Source organism: Osmerus mordax, chromosome 1 (assembly GCF_038355195.1).
Source record: "Osmerus mordax isolate fOsmMor3 chromosome 1, fOsmMor3.pri, whole genome shotgun sequence".
NCBI lineage: Eukaryota > Metazoa > Chordata > Actinopteri > Osmeriformes > Osmeridae > Osmerus > Osmerus mordax.
This window is the reverse complement of record NC_090050.1, coordinates 18987139-19013554: the sequence shown is the minus strand read 5'-3', so window position 1 is coordinate 19013554 and position 26416 is coordinate 18987139. Positions and strand designations below refer to the sequence as shown.

The following is a 26416-nucleotide window of genomic DNA, read 5'->3' as shown; positions in this document are numbered from 1 at the left end:
GCCCAGTGGAAATTCTAGAAGAACAGTAAATAATGGATAATAGGCCTACTTTTCTTTAAAAGGGCTCATTGCATCAAAGTGAACAGCTAACAATCTGAACAGTCATCCTTACATGCTTTTTGCATCCTGTCAGACAAGTTGAAGTTAGTTCACACGGATATAATTTCTAAACTTGGCAGAAATGCACAGGTGGTTAACTTAATAGATACTTGTCTGAGCACTCCACCCAGCTGCTAGTCCAAGCACTTGTCCTCTCCAAGTTGGACTATTGCAACTCGCTGCTCGCTGGTCTCCCAGCATGTGCAACCCGCCCTCTTCAGAGGATTCAGAACGCAGCGGCCCGCCTGGTCTACAATCTACCCAGACGCTCCCATGTTACCCCGCTCCTCATCTCTCTCCACTGGCTACCTATCATGGCCCGTATCAGATTCAAGACCCTGGTATTGACCTTCCGAGCAGTGATTAATTGTAACTTGTTTAACTACATGCTCTTATGGTTCTTCCCTTTGGCACTTACTTTGGTTGTTCACAATGTGTGCTTCATGTTTTGGCTACTCGCGATGTTTTTTGGCTATCTTGTTGTTATGATCAGTGACCTATGCACTTTGTAAAGCTCTCTCTTGGAAGTCGCTTTGGATAAAAGCGTCTGCTAAATGAATAAATGTAAATGTAAACATAGACAACAAACAGACAATTATGATTTATGAATGCTTCATACATTTTTGTTACATACACCTACTGTAAAGTGACAAGTTTGACTGTCAAAACATTGACTCAAACTGTTTCACTATGGCTTGGAGTAACGGCCCATCAATGTGATTACATTCCTGAATGAAACACACACACACATGCGCACCCATACACACATGCACACAGTAGAGCAGAGCCTTATGCCTCAAGGACAGAACAACATTTAGACTTCCACAGCTTTTGTAGAATTGCCTATTATTAATATACCTACATTTACATTTAGCAGACGCTCTTATCCAGAGAGACTTACAGTAAGTACAGGGACATTCCCCGAGGCAAGTAGGGTGAAGTGACACAACGTCATTTCCACAGCCTGGAATCGAACCGGCAACCGGTCTCAGTGCTCAGCCATCTGATCACCCTATATACCTAGTGTAGATCATTTCTTAAAAATATTTCAAAAATACGTATGGGGTTCATTAACAATCCGCAATAGGTTTTAGTTACTCTGTAGTCTGTTGTTACACTTTGCATGAGGGGAGGGCGACGTAAAGTGGCGCTGGAAGGAGGGGATTGGGGAGGAGTCTGAAGATGACTTTCACATTTTCGCATCCAACTCTTTGCTATGCTGCAGAGACGACTCCCAGTGAAAAGGATGGATTGGTAGGCTAAGCGAAATTTTCACGATGCAACCGATTGCAAATGTTTACGAACCGCTTGCTTTACAGAGATCGTATTTGTACTATCTCATTCATAAACATCCGCAAATGCTTTAAATATATTGCAAATGCTTTGTTTATAAGAAACTGTAATTGTCTCGGTTTTCTATGCACTAATTTTTCCTGTGAAGCGATCGCCTTGGCCAGCTCAAAACCGATGGTGCTATCACGAACTTCAAAGCAAGCTACTGTCACACATGTAACCTAGGTTGCACATTGTATTTTTAAATTTCGCAGAAACAATTTGGGTTGTGAAACGACTTCCTTGCAGAAAGATAATTCCGTAATTTAGTCCCAAGGAATAACCATGTCATTTCAAACGAAAATAAAGAAGGACAAGGAGATTATTGGAGATTACGAGACTCAAGTGAAAGGTAGGTGTTTCTCAATCACATTACGTTGATAATATTTATCCCTGCTTTCCAGGTGTTGCAGGTGTAGCATTTTGTGTAATTGCTTGACATTAACCAGTGCTTTGGGCATAGGTAATTAGTATGCAGGCGAAATATTAACCGAAACATACTAATATCAGTACATTTAATCGAAATATAGTTGGCTAATCAATATCATTTAAAAGCACACATTCCTTAGACGACCAACACCCAAACAAAAATGTGCTCACAGGCTGTCTATTCAACGGTAAACTACATTTCTGCAATCCTGCTAGAGAGAGGCATAGATGGAGACCAAATGTGATGCACCTGAGCCTGCAGCCTGATGACCACCAGTGGCATCCCTAAAGGTTTGCCACATAATTTCCTTTATTAATTGACCAAATCACTGTCAATAGAACATCCCAATAAAAGTAACCAGTGTAGACATGCAAGTTGATGTCGCATCATCTTTCATTTTCAAATACTGAAAATGTAAAACGTGTTAACGCTGGAAAGAGGGCTGGTTGGGAAGCTCTCACAGCAAACAGTTCAGGAAGGCCATCAATAATGTATGTTGTCAGCATGAATTATGGACAATGAAAGGATTTCACTGTCTGCTGCTAAATATGTGCCTGTAGAGGGGCTACCCAAGGATGGGTGAGCCAGGAGGGTCACTAGCAGAGCAACTATAACACAGGCCGTGTTTTAGGTGTCTTTCTAACAGAATTTCCATTTTACCAGAGTTGAGCTGGGCCAGGATGCTGGTGAACTCACTATCCCCTAATGCTGAGGGTGCTTGGGGAGAGGAGGCGGGTGTGTGCATGTGTGTGTGCCACTTCTGGCTGTGATAGACCTATCACAGCTTAGACACCCGTCTCAGTTTCAGGAAAAGCTTTTAAGCTGACATTTTAAGCTCATTTTCAGCCTGCCTTGGAACAGTTGGAAACTGTAAGGGTTCACTGGAGTATTGGTCTCCAATAATGCTGAATTGCTGACTGCAGAGCAGTTAGTATTGTCAGGCCCATGCTGTCCAGTTTTGGCTAAGAAGATTGGGGTGAATTATATGTCAACTGATGATTGTAGGGCTAGTTTCACATGTATGATGTAAATTTAAACCAATATCCATTTAAACCTAAAGTTGCATTAACAAATAACCCCTTCCTCTTAGTGATGGATGGTGGTTGTGGTAAAGTCACATAATTAGCACTTAATTCAAATTAAACATCAGATGAGTCTGACTGTCACAGAGAAGTGACTGTCTGTGTGACTGGAGTCAGACAGTCTGGACAAGTACCCAAATTGCAAGTAAGGTGACACAATTAAAATTTGAGTTATAATTACATTGATGCTGCATCAGTAACTACATTGATGTGCTGTAAAACAAGATAAGACACGTTTTAGTGAACAAACATGAATAGTAAGATTTAGGCTTCTCTCCTTTAGAGGAGAAGGAGGTACATTTTGAACCATTTTGGTTGTTAGTCCCGTATTTCCATGTCCTAAAGAAAAGAATCTCAGTCAACCTGCTTGGCAACCACTGAGTCACAGGTCATTAGACCTAGTCAGGTTCTGGAGTTGAGGCCCCATTCCTAGTCAACTGGAGGGAAAAAAAACAGCAGAATGACACAATGAACCATCTCTTGCTGTGGTCTTCATTTGGCAGTCTACTTCACTGCGGATCTTTCATTCAGTCAGGTTGAGCGTACTGGTCACAGCATGTCGATGTATAGCATGTTTCACAAACATCCGTTCTCAAAGCCAGTAATATCGGCAGACAGAGTTTTAAAAATCCTCAGCAGTTTTTGAGTGAAAAAGAAAGCCTGCCTTTGTTGATGCCTCAGGTCATTTCTGTGGCATTGCAGTCGAACTACAGTATCATACCGCTGCAATATGTGTGTAGTACTGCCCTGTTATTAGATGTATCACCATTTTTCCATCCTAGTATCAATCTATTTCTTCATCTCTAGCATTTACTACTGTTCCATATCCATTTCAACTATGAATACCATACAATGTACTTTATGACTACCAAATACCACTCAATATATTGAAACTACATTTGTAGGTCTCAGCAAGCAAACCTTGAGATGAACCTATTATAGATGCACAATGACCTTCAAGAGGTTATGATAACTGTTATGGTACCTTTCATCACAGTATAAGGGAGGATTAAAGAGGACATATGTTCAACTCGTCTGTGATCTTCTATTCAGTAAATAACAGTGTGTATGTACATCCCCTAACCCCAGACTGGCTATGCCTCTGCTCATTAGCATTCCTCATGAAGCTATAATCCCTTGACTCACACAGTTTCAAGACGTCATGGTTTCATTGGAAACAATGAAGCAGGAATGTGACCCTGCTACTCTCTTCCCTCTTCCTCCATCCTATCAAATTATCCTTGATTCACTCCTCTCCAGCCATTACTTTTTTGTGTTCTTCATTTATGCTTCAATAACAGTTCAGTGAGCTTGAGATGAGGTTGAAATGGTGGAAATCAAATGGCAGTGATTTAACCCTTGAGCAGTCTGGGTCCCCTAGCTCTGCCACTCTCAGTGGGGATGCCCTTCCTCATTAAAGCCATTTGCCCCTTTAGAGGGAATGTGAATTCATGCAAAGAATCTGCAAAAGCCATACCAAGACAAGCCCTAGCAGGAAATGGCCTTGCTCTCTGCCAAATTATGTCAAAGTGTCAGCCATGGTTAGGTGACATGTGACTAGTGACGCATGACTAACTTCAGAGATGATCTTGGATAGTGAACCACCGCCACTGGCTATCATCACACAGACGGCCCAGGGACTAGACTCAAGCTTGTCAAGGCAACTGCACGTTCAGTGACTGCTCACTGTCTGTGCTAAACAGTGCTGTGTATCGCAGTGCTGCAAAGTGCATACCAAAACCAACAAGGCTCAACCACCAAGCACTCTCTTCCTGTGTTACACCACTGTAAACGTTGGCTACTTGTTGTTTAATCAAGCAGATGTGATGTAGTATCAGCTGAACTTCATTTTCTACATGGACCAAAGTGTTCAAGTCAAAATGTCAATTTATTGGTGCATTGCATAGCCTATTGTACAGTGGCATCAGACACTGTCATGTCTTACTTACTGTACTAAGAATGAATCTGTTAAAACCAGGAAGACACCCTCCTTCCTACTAAACCACATCAATGAGAAACTTTGCTATGAGAAAGACAATCATCACAGAGGAGTTAACGTTGTAGTGCACAGTAGAACTATGTCAATGTTTGATACAGAATATCTGGGGACCTCAAGTGTAGTATATACTGGGTAAGTAGGAGAGTAGGGGGCAGTCAGAGGGCAATATTCCCACAACACAGCAGTCCAGGCAGGTGAGGGATTTCACTAGACAACACTTCCCCTTTCCACTGAACCGAGTATTGACCCACAATAGTATAGTATATGACAGTCAGGAAAGAAAATGATTCTCACTAGAGAAATGGACAGAATGTCATTGAAAAACGAATAATAGCTCAGTATACATCTGTTTATTAAAACTAGGAGAGAGGGTCTATATCACAACTCAGCTTTAAAGTTACTAACGCAAGTCTCTGGTAGTCTGTTTTAGTCAAAGGGCTTATAAACTTCCCCATACCATACGAGAAATTTAACCACTCTGGTTTTCCAAGGAAAATAAACATCAGTTATAGAAAAAAGCAGTCACTAATGAAAGCTTGACTACCAGGGGCTGTGGAACTTCTGAGTCATTTGGAAAATTGACCCATTGTTTGATTACCAACTGAGCCAACAGATTTTTATTCATCATGAATCCCCTCACTACTAACTGAATCCAAAAGTATTCAAGATACATACTCCAGTGTAAGACAAGACATCATGTTGTGCCGTTGTCTATTTTTGCAAAGTTGGCAGTACTGTAATTTCTCTCAGTTGAATCTTAACTGCTCTTCCTCTCAGCCCAGGCTACTAATTGTGTACTGAAAGGCTGAGGAAGTTGCCCTTGTCCTCTCCTATTATGCTAAGCAGAGGGGCTGCCGGGGCTGTCAGAACATGGAACTGGCCCAGCCCTGCCCAGATGCCTCCAGAGACCCTGTATCCAGGCAACCAGGCAGCTATGGAGATGATGAGGGATACATTTCAAGCAGCAAGAGGACACACATTTATGCACACACACACACTTATGAAGTATTTCAGTAATGCTTCATTCATCGATACAGAACCGCCATTCAGAAGTTAACAAAAGGGCTTTTTTCTTCAGCACGGCCAGTTAAATCTTGCTCATTGATTTATTTCAACAGACTTCCTGTCAGTTTGCAGGGTGAAATGTATGATTGGATCAGCCTGCCGTTTCACTGTGTCAGTAGTGCTTAATTACTTTGACTTGTTTTTCAGGGTTTAAAAGAAAAGCTCTATCACTATTGGGATATGGTTTAGCATGTATAGTGTGTGCATGTGTGTGTGTGTGTTGACAATATACAAGTTGGCCTATGAGCTTTTGTGCCTGTGCTACCACAAAAATAACGTCTTCATTTTGAAGTCAAGAATGATTCATAGATTGTGTTTCCTTCTTTCATGTGTTTCCTTCTTTCATTGTGGCAACATCAAATACAGCATCTTGTATATTGCTGACCCACTGTAAAGTTTACTGCCGGAAGCCTCCCATACCCTTTTGTTCTTCCGCAGTGGCAATGTTAGAGCTCTAGGGCTTAAAACATTTTAGTTTGGCTTTTTGAACCAGCATTATGATATACATCTATAGAATTTGTAAATGTTTTGACAATAATTGTAAACCGATATAGCAAACTTGCCGTATTTTCTTAGGAAAATGAATAAAAGCAATGGCTTTTTTTAACCACATGAGTAGGAACCACAGCTTTCTTAATCCAAAGAATGCGTGCTATTTTTGCATGACAAACTTTTATGTGGTCCCTCACAGCACAATGCTTTTTTTGAGAAGCTGACCTATTTCTTTTTTTCCATCCTGTCTGTTACAATCAGAAGGCATGCATCTCACTTATACACTACCCTAGCACGCACGCGCCCACAAGCACCCACAAGCACTCACACGCACACACACACTCACACATGCTCAGAGTCAGGCTGTAAAAGTCAGTGCTGGTTACTGTTTTAAGTTTGTTAGCATTACTACTTTACCGTATACTGATTCCACACCACAAACAACCCCCTGCATCCACAGTAGTGTGCAGTTCAGTTCCACTCACAGTCACAGGTACGTTTCCCGCAGTAGTGCTTTTACAGTTCAGTGTCATGCTGCGTCCTAGGGTGCCTTCTCCCACCCAGAGCCCAGCTAATAGGCCAGCTCCACAGTGGGAGCCTGTCCCCCTCTCTGAAGGTGTCCCTCTTGATTGGCAGAGATCCGTAACCAGCTGGTGGAGCAGTTCCGCTGTCTGGAGCAGCAGTCTGAGTCCAGGCTGCAGCTGCTGCAGGACCTGCAGGACTTCTTCCGCCGCAAGGCCGAGCTCCAGCTGGAGTACTCTAGAGGCCTGGACAAGCTGGCTGAGCGCTACTCAGCCAAGATCCGCAGCTCCAGAGAACATCAGCACTTGAAGTGAGTACTGGTCATGTGTGTTGTCTATGCTGGCTAACCCTTTCCTACATTGTTAAGACCATTGAGGAAGCAATTGTTACGTGTTTTTTGCTTGCATGTTGAGGAAAGGTGTATGAAAGACAGAAAGAGAGACAGAAAGGGAAAGAAACAGTGAGAGAAACAGTTGTAACCAGGACAAGGACAAGAAACTGTGGCCTCAGACTACTGTGTCTTTCCCAAGTAGGTCATACTCATTATTCACTTGCTTCTTTTTATGCCTTTTAATTTTTCATTTGTATTTGTGCTTCGCTTCATGGAACTGTAAAGCTACACTGAAGAGTTCCATATGAGCTCTGTGTGTCTGAGCTTTTTCACAAGCGTCTTCAGATGAAACGCTGCCCAGGTGTACTGACGAACCTTCTGATGCCAGACGTGTTTGAGACGAATCGTGCCTTATTGTCTAAAAATATACAGAATGGGAAGAAGCACTGCTCTATTTACATACTGTAACAGGGAATGACGAGTAGGCCAACTTGAAAATGGCTTATTAGCGCTGAGGTTTGCCATGACGTCATGGCACAGACTCTCACTTGACCTGGCTGTGCCAGTCCTCATTCTTGTTTTACTGAGACATGAGACAGAGAGTGCCTCTTCCTTCTTGGGAGACCTGTGGAAGATCCCTTGACACGCACTTTACCTTCTAATAGCAAAAGGTCACCCTATAACTGTCTTTCAGTGGTGGCTGTTTCCATATCTCCATGTTGAATCATTCCTTCCATGGTTACCTTCTGCCTTCAAGATCTCTCTCTTTCCTATATTTATATTTAATGTCAAACTTGAGAAAAGAGTAGACATTTTTAGAGCAAGTTCTCAAGGGCTCAAGGAGAATGGCGGTATGGTAATTAAAAAGCGTGTCGACTGTACCATGTGATTTTTTTTTATTCTTATATTTTGTAATCTCATTTTGATGTCCCAAAAAGCATTCGTTACATTCTCGTTGGCTGTGCTGTGACTGCTTGCTAAAAATGTATTGAGCTGGGAGTTTCTCTTTGTCTGTTTCCAGCTATGTGTCAGGCAGCATGTCATCTTCTTCCACTAATGAACAGATGTATTCTCCTTCAGTTTCCTTCTCCAGCTGTACAGTGCTGCAGAGCTCATCTCCTGATCTTTTATCTTCTATGGACAGCTTGGAGAGCTCCCACTGTGTACCTCCTCACAGTCCTCACAGTCAGAGGAACACCTCAGGTCCCCCACTCACTAGAGTTCCTCGAGCCTTAATCCCAGGATCAATCGCTTGCTTCACAACTAACAGAATAGCTAGTGGGATGGCTTGCTAAAGTTTTTATCAGAATGTCTTGGATAAAAAGGAGAGTGCTGTCAAGACCCTGGTGCGTAGATTCACATGGAGAATCCTATTAAAAACTGCCAGTTAAATGAAAGTCCAGACTACTTTTTAATTTTGATGTTATCTTTTAGTTTTGTTTTCTTGTCGTGGTGTGCCGACACTCTTCCTGTGTCATTCACAATCAGCTTTGGTCTTGATCGATGAGGGATAAGAAAATATGTTCCTTTTCACAACAGTCTCAGTGAGGAAGTGCTCACTTGACAAAAACTTAGAATGAGAGTAATCAGCACATTTCACTTTGTCTCATATACAAGGAAATTAACAGTGAGGATTAGTTCATTTTACTGTCTTTAGTTAAGTTATTCCTATTGACTATGCAGGATGTTCTTGCTCTTGCATCAATGACAACAACCAAACATGGGTTGGCTCCAAAAAGCAACTGTGCTGTTACTGTCAAATATGTCAAAGTCTAACCTTTGTCCTACTGGCAATTGCAGGAAGGACCAGAACCTTTTGTCAACAGTGAACTGCTGGTACATGGTCCTGAACCAGACCCGGAGGGAGAGCAGAGACCACGCCACGCTCAGCGACATCTACAACAACAACGTCATCATCCGGCTGGCTCATGTGGGAGAGGATGTCATCCGCCTCTTCAAGAAGGTCAGAACTGTCAATCGGATGAGGCTACGGCCTGAGTTAAGGCTTTTGTACAGGTACATTACAGAACTTTATCCTGTTTTGGTTGACAGATTGATTGGACAGAAAATCCCAATGTAGTAAGTCAGGCAATGCAGCTGCCACCCGTCAGTGCCCTGACATAGAGGTCACCCTGTCACCCTGTTAGCTGGTGCCTCCTTGCTGGGCTGTCAACGCTTTAGACAATCACCTATCTGGTGTCCCTGTAAAGGTGACACCTGCCTCCCTGCCTGGCTTTTTGTTTTCCTGCATTGTAGAGGTTACCTCAACCTCTCTGTGACTCACATACAAAAATAAATTCTCTCTCTCTCTCTCTCTCTCTCTCACACACACTCTCACACACACACTTGCCATGTCATCTCTTCTTCTGTACCTATGTGTGTACGTTTCATTCTCTATTCTGTTTTTCCTCTTTCTTTCATCCTGTTCACCATACTCATATTTCTCATTCCTAACATCCTCCTCCTCTTTAAACAGGAAAGCAGTAACGTACAGTACATCCCACCCACGCAGCACACTGCAATGCAATTAGTGTTTTCAGAACATCAAATTCTGAAAACAAATCTAAGAATCTAAGATTGTAATGGATTTGTCCCATTTTGACTTCCTGTACAGTAACTACACACGCCAGCTCTGAGCTCTGAGCTCTGAGCTGCGACACCCAGTCCACACAAACACATCCAGTACTCCATGACCGATACAGGAGAGGGTGCATGGGGTTCAGGGATTATGATGGAGCTGTCTGTCTCTGGGAGCTCAGATCAGGATCGATCGGGAGCGGCTGGAGTCTACCATGATTCATGTCCTCTGGGGAGCCAGCGCTGTCAGAGTGGAGCCATCATGGGGATGATGGGCTGCCCTGGGCAGCACTCTGACAGAGAAGCCTTAATAGCTTCCTCCCTCAGCAAGAAGTTAGAGATGTGGACCAAAATTCCTCACAATATCATGGATGACAGAATTAAGTACAGCGTGCCATAGAGCACTTGGTGAATACATGAGCTATGCTGTTTTATTTGGTGTATTTTTCGTGTTTTCCTTGTGAAAGATAATGTGCAAATGTGACGATGCAGTGATGGCAATGCACACCGCTCAGAGGAATAGAGCTGGAATTGATTGGTCCAACTCCATCACACATCCTCTGAACAGGATTATTAGAAGCACTTTCCTCTGGCCTTCTTGCCTCCTAGACAGCCCATCACTGGATAGGACCGATCCTTCATGGCCACTTAGATCTTGTAACTCAGTTGGAACCATGACCGTCTGGCTTGGAAACATTCTGCTGCCATCGTTTAAGTTTATTTTTAGCGTTGCAACAATAAATGGCATTTGTACATAATGTTGTACGGTAGCTTCTTTCATAGGCACATAACATGGTGTCTTTTATGTGTCAAATAGTTTTCCATGTAACCTGTGAGATGAACTCTTGTTCTCTTTTTCCAGAGTAAAGACATTGGAGTCCAGATGCATGAAGAGTTGGTGAAAGTGACAAACGAGCTCTACACTGTAAGTAAACAACCTGTCTCCTGAACGTATCGGTCCCGGAGCCAGGCTCCTGACAGGTCCTCGACAGGGTAGGACCAGCCCAGGTGCTGCTCTGGACAGAGTCAATCTGTCCTGTCAGCACCACAGCCTCTAACAGGTTCCCTCACCCTGCTCCCCAGGACGTGCCAGGGCCGCATTAGCATGCTCCTCCCGCTGTGTTGTTGGTTAGTTGAAGGAGAAGTTGTTCTTGCTCCTGGCTCTGCTTCAAGCAGACTCAGCAGTCTCCTCTGCAGCACACTGGGCAAGGCTGTGCTCGCCGCTCAATGCTGTGATATTAGTTTCCAAACCCTTCATATGGTTTATCCTGTGATGCTAGTCTCGGACACTTCGCTCGAGTAGTTCCCTCTCCCTTTAGCTCGTAGCCATCCCTCCCCCTGGACTCGCACACTCACCCTGGGGCCTCAGGTCTCCCTTCTGTTTGATTGGATGCATTTTGGTCAGTGACTGGAAGGTACTCAATTGTGAAATAGAAGCCTATTTTTGGCCATGGCACATCTCTGTGATACCACGGACAGGATCGACATCGGTTTTCCGCCCTGCCTCCAAATCAATATGTTGGGAATACATTTCCCACTAGGCAGCTACACCCGCCTCATATTTGAAATGAATTTTCCAGTGATAATGGTTGTTTCAAAGCGTTTATCTGGTTTATTGTGCCAGTAGCACTGTATTAAAGATCTTGCCATGACTATTATCTACACAAGCTTCAAATAAATGCTTTATAAGCTATTTGGAGAATTTGAACAAACCCTTACATTGTATACATGCATGCATTATCAAATAAAAACATATTGGAAATGTGTATGTGTGTGAATGTATATAGTATATTCACACACAATTTCAGTCAAACTAAATCAAATGTTGTCTTGTTTCCTAGCAGGAGCAGGAAAGCTTGTTCACAGTCACACAATAACTAACCTCGTACCCCCTGCAGATAATCTCTCACTCTCCTCACGTCAATTATTTCTATCTGAGTTGCTAGGAGACCCGAGAGTGAGAGAGGTAGTTTTCGAATAAAGGAGAGGTTCTTTATATTAGTTATGCCACTCATTGTTAGTGTTGATAGAGAGATGTAATTGGCCCGACATATGTGTCATCTAATTCGTTATCTGATGAAACAGGAAATTGAGAGACGTTTGAACAAGATGTAACTCGATCCTAAATGACTGGCGCTGTGTGTTTGTTGCTGTACAGGTGATGAAGACTTACCACATGTACCACACAGAGAGCATAAGTGCTGAGAGCAAATTGAAGGATGCAGAAAAACAGGAAGAGAAACAGATCGGAAAAGCCAATGAAGTGACCACCAGCCTCCTGCGTCCTGACGACCGCCCCCAGCGACGCAGTTCCGTGAAGAAGATGGAGAAGATGAAGGAGAAGGTTGGTTTACTGAGTGTGTGTGTGCTTTGATATTTGACACACACACCTCATTATCAACAGTGAATCATATTGATGACCTGCTGAAATGTCCACAGCTGTTCTAAGATCTACAGTATTTTATGAACAGTAGCCCCTTTTTTAATCCAAATGAACAAACATGTACAACATATAACACGATATAAGAGATCCAAGTGATAAATCAGATGTGCCTCCTTGGGAAACCTTTCGATGTGTAGCGCAACAGTGACCTTTCTTTTTCCTCTGTACCTACAGAGACAAGCCAAATACTCTGAGAACAAGCTGAAGTGCACAAAAGCTCGCAACGACTATCTGCTCAACCTGGCAGCTACCAATGCTCTGGTGGCCAAGTACTACATCCACGATGTCTCGGACATGATAGATGTGAGTCTGCCATGACACGGGCAGGAGAACAAGAGACAAGAGGATTCACAGATGTTCAAGGACAGAAGCGTTGACATTGAGGAGCAGCACTCTGCAGCACCGCGATGGATCTAATGTTAGAAGCTCATGGTGTGTTTCTCTGCAGTGCTGTGACCTGGGTTACCATGCCAGCCTGGCGCGTACGCTGAGGACCTACCTGTCTGCGGAGTACAGCCTGGAGACGTCTCGCCATGAGGGCCTGGACCTGCTGGAGGGGGCCGTGGACGCCATGGACATCCGAGGAGACAAGCACAGGGTCATGGACATGCACAGCCAGATCTTCTGTCCTCCCGCACGCTTCGATTATCAGCCGCACATGGGGGATGAGGTGAGGCGCTGCAGTGTGTGTGTCTGCGTGTGTTTGTGTGTGTGTGTGTGTGTGTGTGTGTGGGGGGGGGGGCTAATGAACATTTCATCATGTCTGTTCCTCTAGTCCCAACATTTTTTAAACGATGTGTGTCGTGCGCGGGGTGTGTGTGTGGGTGGTGGTGTGTGTGTGTGTGTGTGTGCGTGTTGTGTGTGTGTGTGTGTGTGGGCGTGCATTGTGTGTGTGTGCGTGGTGTGTGTGTGTTGTGTGTGGCCGTGCGTGCCAGGTGTGCCAGGTGAGCGCCCAGCAGCCTGTTCAGACGGAGCTCCTCATGCGCCACCACCAGCTCCAGTCTCGTCTGGCCACACTGAAGATCGAGAACGAGGAGGTGAGAGGTCAAATCACCTTCCTGGATCAGCAAGGCGAAGCAAGTCAGCCCTGTCTCACAGCATGCCTATTCTCATATCATCTCTTTTTTTGGGGGGGTGGGGTGGGGGGGGGGGGGGGGGGGTAGACAGGATATGAAAGAACAGTACGTTGTTTGTCTGAGCCACTCCCTATCACCGGGGAGATCTGTCCTGGCAATAGACCAGGGCTCGGCATTGTGAATCATGTTTATATTCACTTAATGAATACTCCAACTGACACCACATGCACTAGCAGGGCTGCTGGTCACATGGGCCGTGTCTGATGATGAGCGCTTCATGTTCAGTCAGGGTTTTCTCATTACTGGCCGGCTGCAGGTGACCTCCCGCCACCTCTGGAACTCACTGACACGGCATTAACGTTCACCATGGCCATCATTCTGTGGTCTGGGTCATCTCCATCATAACGATACACACACAGCACTTCACACACTCTCTCGTTAACACGAACACACGCGTGCTCCCGCACACACACATGCCACACGCACATACTGTAGCACACACACATGTACTGTACGCATACACAAATTACATTATGTAGATAGTCATCAGGAGTGACACCCGGTATTCATGTTTGTCTTTTAATCTGACAGATATGACCTCGGGGGTCGTATCTCATCTTTCTTCCTGTCTCTCTCTCAGGCACGGCCCTGCCGTGGCACCAACCAAAGCACGCAGTCCCGGAGCCACAAACACTGATTCACACACAGACCTGTTTAAAGGTCACACACATACGAGTGTGTGTTTGTTTGTGTATATTTGTGTGTGTGTTTCCGCACGTCTCCATTGTGTGTCCTTGCGTTAGGCATAGTCTCTGTTTTGAATATGGAGATGCTCTCTCCCTCCTTTCCTCTCCATCTCACACAGACCTTCAGACCAGCGCCATGGCAACGACCTCCCATAGGGCCTGCCCTTGCAGCACATTAAACACACTACTGCAGAGCTGAGCTCTGCTGGTCTCTGTATGCATGCTGTAGGATATTGTTACTTAACAAGGACAATTAAAGAAGGATTCAATAGAGTTTTCGATCTTTTACTTGGTTGAATTATCAAGGCACTCGTGCATTTGTTTAAGACTGAAGACATTGTAACCCGGGGTAACGGTGGTTGTGTCTCCTTGTGTCTCAGGTGAGGAAGACCCTGGACGCCACCATGCAGACACTGCAGGACATGCTCACTGTGGAAGACTTTGACGTGTCGGATGCGTTCCAGCACAGCCAATCAACGGAGTCGGTGAAGTCGGCCTCCTCTGACTCGTACATGAGCAAGGTCAATGTGACCAGGAGACGGGCTCACCAGCAGGAGACCGAGGGCTTCTACTTCACAGTACGTGAAGCCACACAGGCACAGGACTGGATATACAGGACAACTGGAGTGTAGTAGGAGACAGTGTCTATCTCTCGCTGTCTGTCTTACCCTCGCTCAATCTCTTTCTGCTCCGACAGAAATTTAAAGAGTACCTAAATGGTAGCAACCTGATCATTAAGCTGCAGGCCAAGCATGACCTTCTGAAGCAGACATTAGGAGAAGGTGAGTTCTTGTGCCTCTTACAGACTTATAGTTCATCTTGAGGACCTTTTTGTGTTAACTAGCGTTCTGGTAGCATTACGGCACTGTGCATATTTCTTATCTTGATCAACACACTCCAGCAGCTGGCATTTCCGAGGGATTAGTTGTGGTTGGACAGATAGAGGGATTTTGCTGGAAGCTTCTTTACACTTGACAGGGTCCTCAGAGTACTTGTACGAGTCGCTTATCAAAGAGTAGTAGCTCTTAACAAACCATGCAAGATACAGTATTGGTACATTTAATCATTCTACTGTACAAAACAACAACCCCTCGCCCCACCCCCTTCTGTTGCCCCTGGATACGCTTTCACTCAGCCGAGAGTAGTCTCCGCCTCTGGGTCTCTTCTGCCGTTTCTAGGGCGACTGCGGAATGTCCACTGCCAGGCTGTGAGTCAGAGGTGGTCATGGCGCTCGCACCATTGAGTTTTTCTGAATAGGAGCCCGTTTTCTCATAGTCCCCTCTCCTCCTCCATCTGCCCGCTCTGTGTCCACCAGATCTGGCTCCAGCGCCATTCAGCCGTGCCACTAACCGCTCTCTTTTTTTCTCTCTGTTTCTTTTCACACACACTCTCACTCATGTTCTCTCTCTCCTCTCTCTCTTCTTCAGGGGAGAGGGCTGAATTTGGAACAACGAGGTAAGATGTTTTGTGAAAAGTGAGAGAATAAAGTAGGCAACAGCGTGCAAAATCCTTCCTGTGTTCCTGGAAGTGGTCGAGACCACGTCATCGGTGTGTGAATAGCAATTTAGACCATTTAGCTCTCCTCTCTGCCAAGCCAGGGTCTGCATATCAAATAAGAGAGGGGCTGCTAATGCTGCTTGTCTGTTTGTTTATCACTAAGACAGAAAAAGAAATGTAGAGGTGAGGGCAGGATAAAGTAGGACTACTATTAACCTCAGACACCATTACACAGTCATCCTATTCAGTGTCATTCATAAAGCACAAGCCTACAGTACAAGGGCAGGACAAGCATTTGAAGCACAGTCAGTTGTTACCACATAATTGTATTGCTTTTTGTATTGGTCGTCCTGCCTTATTGACTGTGATGTTTTTATTACCTGTAATGATGCATCCCGTCATTCCCAGAAGTCGTTAAGGCCGTGCTATAGGGCGGTCAAATGCAGCAGCTGTTGCAATAGTTCATGCATCCGTGCTCTATGAGTGGTTGGTGTGGAAGAATAATGTTACTGTGTTGTGAGAGTAATGGGGGGGAAAGAGTTTAATATGCACTGCTGCATCAAGTAGCTCTACACAGTTTTTCTCCAACTGATGAAAATATTTGTGGAAATTCTACATAATAGTTGCCATGTATTTGCACTCCCCTCCCCCCACCATTTCCCCAGGCCCCCCACTCTTCCCCCTAAACCCCTGCGAATGCCGAAGTCTAGACCCCGCAGCCTTTTTAACCGTAAGCTGTTTAACGGCAATATGGAGGCCTTCATCAAGGTACTGGCCCTTCAGGGGTCTACCTCTCTCTCTCTCTCTCTCTACATAACCTGGGAAATCTCCTGTCTTCTTCTACTCTCCCGAACTCTGACTGATTTATTCTCGCATTTCTTCTTCCTTTATGGCCCTGTCTGGTCAGTAAGGAAATGTACTGTTTGCCGAAGGATGTAGAGTCCCCTCAAAGCCTAACCAGTGCAGTACATCAATTGGGGTTTGCGTTTAACATTCTTACTCATGTGAACAGCACTGGTCTCCAGACTTTACACACTTTCTTGCTTCATGCCAGCTGGTCTAACTCCAACTATGTCAGGAAATGAAAATAAACACACATGGCCACATCTCCTCTGGAAGTCATGATCAAACAGCAGCACAGAGACAGAGTAAACATACATAGCAGTGGAGGTCAACCACTCTTGTCGATAGTTCACTGCTCCCCTCCATGTCGAACTGACATGTGAACAGTCCTAATTCTCTGAGGTCCAGACACCTCCTGCAGTTTATTTCTCAGACTGCTGCAGTTTTAGCCTCAAGGCTCTATCCAATCAAATCCTCTGACAAAGTTGATCAAGATAACACTTTTCCCAGTCTACCTTGTTAACCTTGTCTTCTGCAGCCAGTGTCACTCTGCTGTAGCCCCCACCATGCCCCCCCCCACTCTTCCCAATTCCACCCCACCCACGGTCCCCTAGACTTGGGCTCTCTTTCATCCTGGACCTCCCTCTCTCTGGGTGACTGTCTGTCTCCCGGCCTGTCTGTCTGTCTCTAACCTGTTGTGCTTCTTTCCTTTCTGCCTGTCTGTCCACCTGCCACACTATATTCTGTTCCAGGGGAAGAAGGAATGTCCGCTACAGGAGCCAGGTATTCTGTGTGACTGGGAGGGGGCTGGGAGTAGGGGGGGCTGAGAGTAGGGGGGGCTGAGAGTAGGGGGGGCTGAGAGTAGGGGGCTGGGAGTAGGGGGCTGGGAGTAGGGGGCTGGGAGTAGGGGGGTGGGAGTAGGGGGGTGGGAGTAGGGGGGCTGGGAGTAGGGGGGCTGGGAGTAGGGGGGCTGGGAGTAGGGGGCTGGGAGTAGGGGGGCTGGGAGTAGGGGGGTGGGAGTAGCGGGGTGGGAGTAGGGGGCTGGGAGTAGGGGGGTGGGAGTAGGGGAGTAGGGGGCTGGGAGTAGGGGGGTGGGAGTAGGGGAGTAGGGGGCTGGGAGTAGGGGGCTGGGAGTAGGGGGGTGGGAGTAGGGGGCTGGGAGTAGGGGGGTGGGAGTAGGGGAGTAGGGGGGTGGGAGTAGGGGGGTGGGAGTAGGGAGGGTGGGAGTAGGGGGGATGCTCTGTCCTCTTCTTCTCCTTTTACTTTACCATCATTCTTTGTGTCAGAGATTGCGTTTCACCACCATGTGTAGCACTGTATATATATACTATAAAATAGTTTGTTTGGTACTAACAATGATACACGTATAAAATAACTGTTACATGGTTATAATGATAATCCATTCTGTATGAAGTTTACACAAATCCAAAGTTAATGGTTTAAAGTAAATTTTTTCAAGAAGAATTTGATTCAGTCTGTGGGCATGCACATTCATTATTCAGCTCTTAGGGCCAAATAATATTGGTTGTCTTCATCATCAGTTGAGAGTTATCTAATCTTGCTCATTCTTGTGTTGCTGACAGGACACAGGGCAGGCCATCCCTGTGGTGGTTGAGAGTTGTGTCCGCTATATCAATCTCTACGGTAGGTAACAGAGACATCTAGATGCATGAACATCTAGGAAGAGATGTGGCATAAACAAGACTATTAATAGGAAAGCTATATAACATATGTAAGTGTGTGGTTTTGAACATGCAGTGTCTTTTTTCAATGTTGTCACTGACCTGTCCTTCTCTGCAGGTCTACAGCAGGAGGGCATATTTCGAGTTCCAGGATCCCAGGTGGAAGTCAATGACATTAAAAATTCATTTGAAAGAGGTCAGTCCCCACGCGCCAGCCCATTTCCTCACTGATTGTCTGTAACTTGCGTTTAGTCTGTCTAAAAACAATACCACAGACCTGTCCCACAGGCTTGCAAAGTGCTCATACATAAGGAACCTGTTTGTCACATGAGACATTGTAATGGGCATCAGCTCTATTTTATGAAGTCGGGGAGTCAGGTGGCTGAGCGGTTAGGGAGTCAGGATAGTAATCTGAAGGTTACCGGTTCGATTCTCGGCTCTGCAAAATGATGTTGTGTCCTTGGGCAAGGCACTTCACCGTACTTGCCTAGGGGGGAATGTCCCTGTACTTACTGTAAGTCGCTCTGGATAAGAGCGTCTGCTAAATGTAAATGTAAATGGAATAAAGCATATTCATAAAGCAAACATTAGCTAAGAGCAGAAATACATAACTGCTGAAAATAGTACCCTCGTGGAGTATGTACTGTATGTATAAAGAACATCTGTCATTTTCTGTTAGCCTTGTTGCTACATGTTAATACATGAATGTGTTTTAATACCTGTCTACAAATACATTTCCCCTAGTGGGATCAATAAAATTGACTTGACTTGTGTTGATTGATAATGTGTTCCATGCTGTACCCCCAGGTGAGGACCCCTTGGTGGACGATCAGAGCGATCATGACATCAACTCAGTGGCAGGCGTCCTCAAACTATACTTCAGAGGGCTAGAGAAGCCCCTGTTCCCTGAAGAACGCTTTCTCGACCTCATATCCACTATCAGTAAGTGCCATTGTAAAATTCGCAAGGGTTTTAGCAAGGGTTAATCTCTGTATCTAGCGTCAGTCACGCCTCCTCCTCGTTATAATGTCTGTCTACTCTCTCTATTTCTACTTTCTCTACTGTCTCTCTCTTTCATTATTTCTCTACTGTCTGTCTCTCTCTCTAATGTCTTTCTCTTTCTCTCTACGGTCTTTCTCTGTCTCTCAGAACTGGAGTCGGGGGCCGAGAGAGCTCATCACCTCCAGCAGATCGTAGTGACTCTGCAGCGTTCTGTCATCATTGTGATGAGATACCTGTTTGCTTTTCTCAATCAGTAAGTCCTCTTAACCACTCAGTCACTTGCACCGTGCCTCAAAGGAACCGGATGACATTAAAACCATTCTGCTGTATAATGGAGTTGATGCGGCCATGTCTGTCTAGTGTGTCCCAGTACAGCGATGAGAACATGATGGACCCCTACAACCTGGCTATCTGTTTTGGCCCCACCCTGATGCCCATACCAGACGACCAGGACCCTGTGAGCTGCCAGGCGCACGTCAATGAGGTCATCAAGACCATCATCATTCACCATGAGGTCATTTTCCCGAGCCTTCGGGAGCTCGATGGGCCAGTGTATGAGAAGTGCATGAGCGGAGAGGAGGAGTACTGGTGGGTAACAACCACATCACTCTTTGCAGTTGTTGTTTAGATCTCCATCATCCTGTGTTAAGAGAGTTCATCTCCCTCCTGCGCCCCCTTTCTCCCAATCCAGTGATAGCCCCCACAGTGAACCCGGTGCCTTAGACGAGGTGGACAATGGCACAGGACCTCCCACCAGTGATGAAGGTGATAGTCTGACCAGACAGATGTTTTCCTCACGTTTAGGAGGGATTAGACTCTTGAGGTCTTGTAAAAGACTGTGGGGTTAGTAGGGAATTGACTGTGGAATTGTGACACGTTTGCACAGGTAGGAATGGATGGTGGTGCACCTCCCTTGTGATCCTGTCATTTCAATTGGTTAAACTCACTCCTCAGTATAAATACCACCCATCTGCATCATCAAAGACTTGTTGGTGGCAACACTGACGAGCAGAAACCTGGTCCTTTGTTCTGTCATCCCAGAGCTGGAGCAGATTGAGGCCATTGCTAAGTTTGACTACGTGGGCCGCAGTCCCAGGGAGCTGTCCTTCAAGAAGGGGGCCTCACTGCTGCTCTACCTGAGGGCCTCCGAGGACTGGTGGGAGGGCCGCCACAACGGCCTGGACGGCCTGATCCCGCATCAGTACATCGTGGTGCAGGACATGTGAGTAGGAGTCGCTCTTCTGGTCACAAGGCTGGTCTGGGATCTGTTCACATGGCTGGTCTGGGTTCTGTTCACATGGCTGGTCTGGGATCTGTTCACATGGCTGGTCTGGGATCTGTTTACATGGCTGGTCTGGGATCTGTTCACATGGCTGGTCTGGGATCTGTTCACATGGCTGGTCTGGGATCTGTTCACATGGCTGGTCTGGGACTGAAATGTTGCCGAATTAAAGTGTCAGAGCACTTCATCAAGTTGAGTCAATATGGGGAGTCAGGTGAGTCAATATGGGGAGTCAGGTGGCTGAGCGGTTAGGGAATCGGGCTAGTAATCAGAAGGTTGCCGGTTCGATTCCCGGCCGTGCAAAATGACGTTGTGTCCTTGGGCAAGGCACTTCACCCTACTTGCCTCGGGGGAATGTCCCTGTACTTACTGTAAGTCGCTCTTGATAAGAGCGTCTGCTAAATGACTATATGTAAATGTAATGTAAATATGCAGGTGGCACAGTTCCATACATGCCTGTATTGAGAGAGGTAGCTGTTATCTAGGCTGTTTACAAAATAGAGACAAAGTAAAGTTGAACTACTCAGCATTGTATTGTTCCCTTACTGCTGCAGTGGGTTGGGGAACCAAAAACAAATAAATCCAAACGTGTCGTTGGTAGAACAGCCTCTGCTAAACAAAAGGAGCCCCATAACGAGGAGAAACGTTAAGGTCACTCTTCAACTCCGATTATTTATTCTCTACTCTCGCGATAGCCAATCACCATCCATCACAGTGCAGATGGCATAATTAAAGCCTAATTAGGGAAACCGCACACTCATCTTCACCTCCTCTGCCTATTGACTAACATCACAAGAGGACCCAGGGGACTGCTAAGTAGTTAGTTTTGCTTGTAAGTGATGTCCAGGGGAGGTTCAAATGGATGTTTCTACTAGTTGGGGACTAGCTGCGGATATGTGTTTTGCAAATGTATTATTATTTTCTTCAGATGACATGTATATCCATAAATATTCGTGTTTTAAGTATGCAAATGTATATGATTAGGAATGAAATGTTTTTATAAGGCTCCTTGCTCTTAAGAGAGTGCTAAAGACAGTCATCTTCTGGTTCGACCTTAAAGGAGTGTGCTGTGATGATGACCGTTGTCCCTTGTGATGTCTGTGGGTTCAGGGACTGTGATGATGACCGTTGTCCCTTGTGATGTCTGTGGGTTCAGGGACTGTGATGATGACCGTTGTCCCTTGTGATGTCTGTGGGTTCAGGGACTGTGATGATGACCGTTGTCCCTTGTGATGTCTGTGGGTTCAGGGACTGTGATGATGACCGTTGTCCCTTGTGATGTCTGTGGGTTCAGGGACGACACATTCTCCGACAGTCAGAGGCCTGAGCATGAGAGCAGCAGTGGAGCCCACCATGAGGACAGACCCTCCTCCAGGAATGAGGAACACACACCGGAGCACCGCTTCGGGGCTGCCCTGGGAAGGTACCTAGTAAAAAGGGGAAAGACTGGGCCTCAGCCTCCAGGGGAGGGGAGGGGAGGGGAAAGACTGGGCCTCAGCCTCCAGGGGAGGGGAGGGGAAAGACTGGGCCTCAGCCTCCAGGGGAGGGGAGGGGAGGGGAAAGACTGGGCCTCAGCCTCCAGGGGAGGGGAGGGGAGGGGAGGGGAAAGACTGGGCCTCAGCCTCCAGGGGAGGGGAGGGGAGGGGAGGGGAAAGACTGGGCCTCAGCCTCCAGGGGAGGGGAGGGGAAAGACTGGGCCTCAGCCTCCAGGGGAGGGGAGGGGAAAGACTGGGCATCAGCCTCCAGGGGAGGGGAGGGGAAAGACTGGGCCTCAGCCTCCAGGGGAGGGGAGGGGAAAGACTGGGCCTCAGCCTCCAGGGGAGGGGAGGGGAGGGGAGGGGAAAGACTGGGCCTCAGCCTCCAGGGGAGGGGAGGGGAGGGGAAAGACTGGGCCTCAGCCTCCAGGGGAGGGGAGGGGAGGGGAAAGACTGGGCCTCAGCCTCCAGGGGAGGGGAGGGGAGGGGAGGGGAAAGACTGGGCCTCAGCCTCCAGGGGAGGGGAGGGGAAAGACTGGGCCTCAGCCTCCAGGGGAGGGGAGGGGAAAGACTGGGCCTCAGCCTCCAGGGGAGGGGAGGGGAAAGACTGGGCCTCAGCCTCCAGGGGAGGGGAGGGGAAAGACTGGGCCTCAGCCTCTCTTGTGGTTTTACAGCTGCCATGTTGTTTAGTTGTTGGGTTATTTGTGATGTGTGACGGGGCTGTGTGTGTTGGTCCGCAGGGTGAGAGTGCGCTCGGATGGAGCCGCCATCCCCAGGCGTCGGAGTGACACCCACAGCCCCCCCACAGGTTCTGACCATCCCCCTCGAGTCTTACCCCGCCCCTGCAGCCCTCACAAGATGGCTGTCAGCAGAGTCCACGTGGACAGTCCAGAGAAACGCAGACTCACCACATTTGGCAGTGCTGGCAGCATTAACCACCCTGACAGGAAGGGGTTTGCTGACGGCCTCAGATCCTCACCCAGCACCACCCGCCACAGCAGCTTGGGGGACCACAAGTCGCTGGAGACAGAAGCTCTGGCCGACGTGAGTCTAGTTTTCACACTATAAAATCAGATTTAATGTCGCTAAGATCACATATAACAATATTGAATCTGTGAAGTCACAGCCATGACCAGGTTCAGTTTTACAAGACATAGTGTAACTTTCTGTAGACCCTTTTATAGGCACTGCAGTGCTATGCAAGTCTTATGCAATAGAGATAATGAGAATCCTGTTGCTTGCCCTGTCGTATTGCATGGAGCCAAGCCAGGACAGTGAAAAGTCAGAAGCAGTGGGAGGCTAAGCTCTGATTAGTTTTCACAGTTTGCTAGCATTGTGTTCCATATACTTATGCTCTACTCTCTCTCTATCTGTATCAATCCCTGTCTCTCACTCTTTTTGACTCTATCCATCCCTGTCTCTCTCTACCTCTCTCTCTCCCAGGACATAGAGAAAACGATGAACACAGCCCTGCATGAGTTACGTGAGCTGGAGCGTCAGAACGTGGCGAAGCATGCCCCTGACGTGGTCCTGGACACCCTGGAGCCCCTGAAGCACCCCTCAGGGCCTTCAGAGAGCTCGGGAAGCCCCCTCCACACCATGGCGATCAGGGACCCCGACGCAGCCCTGCGGCGCAGCTCCTCCAGCTCCTCCTCCGAGACCATGACCACCTTCAAACCAGCTCTGTCGGCCCGGCGACCCAACGCCCCTCTCAGGCCCCAGCCAGTGCGACCTGTCCGCCCGGCGCCTGTCCATGGTCAGAGCCAGCACCACGGCCAGGGCCAAGGGCCCGGTCAGCACCGCTCCAGCAGCTCCAGCTCCTCCGGGCTGGGCAGCCCAGCCATCACCCCCACAGACAGGGTGTTCCCCAAGGCCCCATCCCCATCCCCCTCCACCTCCTCGTCCTCCTCAGACAAACAGGGCAACATGTAGGCAGTACGAAGCCCGGTGCACCTTCACGTCATCGCCTGAAGATTGGCCACCATCAGTGTTGCGTTCCCAAGCCACAGTAGGGCCGCTGTATTTCTACCCATGTTGACGTTTCAGTGAAGTTCTAACGGGTCACTCAGAAGCACGACTATATATTAATCATATAACCGAACAAATGTTACTCTAGTACACTGTGTGGGGGGTTGCCTCAGAAGTGATGCACTGGACCTTTACATGCCCTCGTCCTCTATAGCACAGTAGTCCTCCTGAGGGTATTAATGTTACGTCTTCAAATTCAATCTTGAGCAGTGTGACTGCTGTGACCCTCCTGGACTGGGATCACATTTCTCGGTGGACTGTGAGACTAGATCCAGACTTAATGTCTCTCTATCTCCAGATTAGCCGTGTTACCTCAAGAAAAGAGAACAGAGTGATGCACTGATATTGATAGACTGATACTAGCCTGTACTGGTAGATCTTGTATGTGTATTGGTCCCCTGCCAGAGTCAGGTAGGTTCTGACGATATATAAGGACCTGTGAAGCTTACCTGTACTTATTGAACTAGATTTCAGACTATTATCAGGCTCGTTGTTTTTTTGGGACTTGTACAATATAGGCCTTAATGGGCTAGCTTGCTTAAGGTGGTGTTCCGTGTCTGTCTTATAAAGGATTATTAGCAACATGTTTAAAACGTAATAGGTAAGTTCAAATAAAAAAATATCCATAACAGTAAAAACTACCTGTATGAATAACATATGATCAAAACAGGATATATTATTGTTCCTAGTGAGTAGATTTTGTAACTCGTTTCACAGATATTGACAGAGCAAGTTACTAATTCTCGGGAATCCTTCTATAAAATATTCTCTTGATACCTTTTTGTTTCTTGTCTTCATTAGGACTTTATGTGAGTTATTCTGCCACCCTGTGGCCAAGTCTTCATGCATGATGTTCTTCACATAGACCATGGTTGTTTTCCTTGTGAACTTAGTTAATGGCGCTTTAGCACCTCATTGTGGCCAAAGCAGAATATAGCTTTCACAGGGACCGAAACCAGGTTTGAGATGGGAAAAGGATAATACACTTCCCATGATGCATTGTGCAACAAATCAATCACTGAATACTTAATTTAACCCTTGTCCTGCCTTCGGAGACCCGAAGGTTCACAACGACCCAATGTTGTGCTGCGACAACTTTACCCAATACAAAAACTAATAAAAAGCATTATTTTTTACCTTCGCGCTGTGGGGGGTCACAATGACTGAAGGGTCTCAATGACCCGAAGATAACACAAGGGTTAATTAACATTGTGTCATCATTATATTTCAAGTGTACTCTAATTATGTATAGTTTGTTGACTACTGCAACCTGCATTTATTTAGATATTTCCTTCAACAGTCGAGAAGTATCTTTATCTTCTGTATCTATATGACAACTTGCTGAACAAATTATACACCTGATGTTTCCCGTGTGTGAGACTATCGAACTGTGAAGAGTCATAATCTTGTCTGATATTATTGCCTAATGTCCAGGTGAACATAAATGTGTATGAAGGATAACTAATATTCTCTGAATCCTCTAATTGTTTCAGACATATTTTCGTTGTGAAGTAGTCAAAGCAGGCCTACTTACAGTAAGTGGATAACACTTAACACTCAGGAGGTCAATGGAAAACCTTTAGAAATGTCCTGTGTATTTCTGCCAACCAGGTAAAGACACAAAGTAGGACATGAAAAGGGCTGAACTGAAATGATATGCCCACTTTCTCATTTCCCACAGCAACAAGCCAGATCAAAGTGATACTGACTGGCTGCTTGACTCTGTCTCATTGGCACAATGTCCCACTCCTCAGGGGAGTCGGGTGTAATCAGGCTATGTATGTTCACTCAGATGATGAAAGTGAGAACACAATCAGATGATGTCCCTGATCGGAGGTCAGTGCGGCAGCCAGAAGTCTTGGGCCACCCAGTGACTAATGCCAGCCTCTCAGGCTGGGGCTTCTCAGGCTGGGGCTTCTCAGGCTGGGGCCTCTCAGGCTGGGGCCTCTCAGGCTGGGGCCTCTCAGGCTGGGGCCTCTCAGGCTGGGGCCTCTCAGGCTGGGGCCTCTCAGGCTGGGGCTTCTCAGGCTGGGGCCTCTCAGGCTGGGGCCTCGCCACTTCAAAGGTGGAGCTTATTAATGCTGGGTTATGATCGGTGGGAACACAATTGAGCCAGGGTTTTAGGTTTTACAGCATGCCCTAATATCCTGGATTTGTTGTCAAATGAACATCGGTGCTAAAACCTATTAAAATAATAGCACAGTGCTTTATTATATTGTTATGGGTTGTTCTGCTGTTTTTAACCTCCTGCGCAGGGTCCAGAGAACCAACACACCTGCCTGCTGCCTCATAACACACTGAGGATCCTTGGAAGGCCTTTAATGCCCGGGTAGGCTGCAGAGCAAATACCTTCTCTGAATTGTTACCATGCCAAGCCACGGACACCAGGCAGATAAAATAAGGACATATATAA

General features: G+C 46.6%; 1 protein-coding gene across 4 annotated transcripts; it reads left to right on the top strand.

Annotated features, from left to right (window-relative positions):
- The first annotated feature begins 1361 nt into the window (after nucleotides 1-1361).
- LOC136949953 (SLIT-ROBO Rho GTPase-activating protein 3-like) lies at nucleotides 1362-24779 on the top strand. Of its 4 annotated transcripts, none has more exons than XM_067244053.1 (22): nucleotides 1362-1783; nucleotides 7136-7331; nucleotides 9153-9315; nucleotides 10792-10854; nucleotides 12088-12273; nucleotides 12547-12675; nucleotides 12821-13042; nucleotides 13308-13409; nucleotides 14575-14772; nucleotides 14892-14976; nucleotides 15622-15649; nucleotides 17287-17317; nucleotides 18118-18178; nucleotides 18335-18412; nucleotides 19024-19158; nucleotides 19366-19471; nucleotides 19579-19806; nucleotides 19910-19983; nucleotides 20260-20440; nucleotides 21795-21923; nucleotides 22716-23019; nucleotides 23419-24779. In XM_067244053.1, exons 1-22 carry the CDS (start codon nucleotides 1717-1719, stop codon nucleotides 23905-23907), a joined length of 3255 nt encoding a protein of 1084 aa, XP_067100154.1. In that variant the 5' UTR covers nucleotides 1362-1716; the 3' UTR covers nucleotides 23908-24779. The 4 variants fall into 4 exon arrangements, 2 of the variants coding, with proteins under 2 accessions (XP_067100154.1, XP_067100152.1); XM_067244051.1 differs by lacking the exon at nucleotides 17287-17317 and adding an exon at nucleotides 16357-16459; XR_010877460.1 differs by lacking the exons at nucleotides 17287-17317; nucleotides 19579-19806; nucleotides 19910-19983; ... (2 more) ...; nucleotides 22716-23019; nucleotides 23419-24779 and having other exon boundaries at nucleotides 19366-19468.
- The last annotated feature ends 1637 nt before the right edge of the window (nucleotides 24780-26416 follow it).

Coding starts and splice junctions, on each gene's coding strand:
- LOC136949953 (XM_067244051.1), top strand. CDS start 1,717: ATGTCATTTCAAACGAAAATAAAGAAGGACAAGGAGATTATTGGAGAT. Junction 12,676..12,820: donor ATGTCTCGGACATGATAGAT/GTGAGTCTGCCA, acceptor GTTTCTCTGCAG/TGCTGTGACCTGGGTTACCA. Junction 19,472..19,578: donor CTGTTTGCTTTTCTCAATCA/GTAAGTCCTCTT, acceptor ATGTCTGTCTAG/TGTGTCCCAGTACAGCGATG.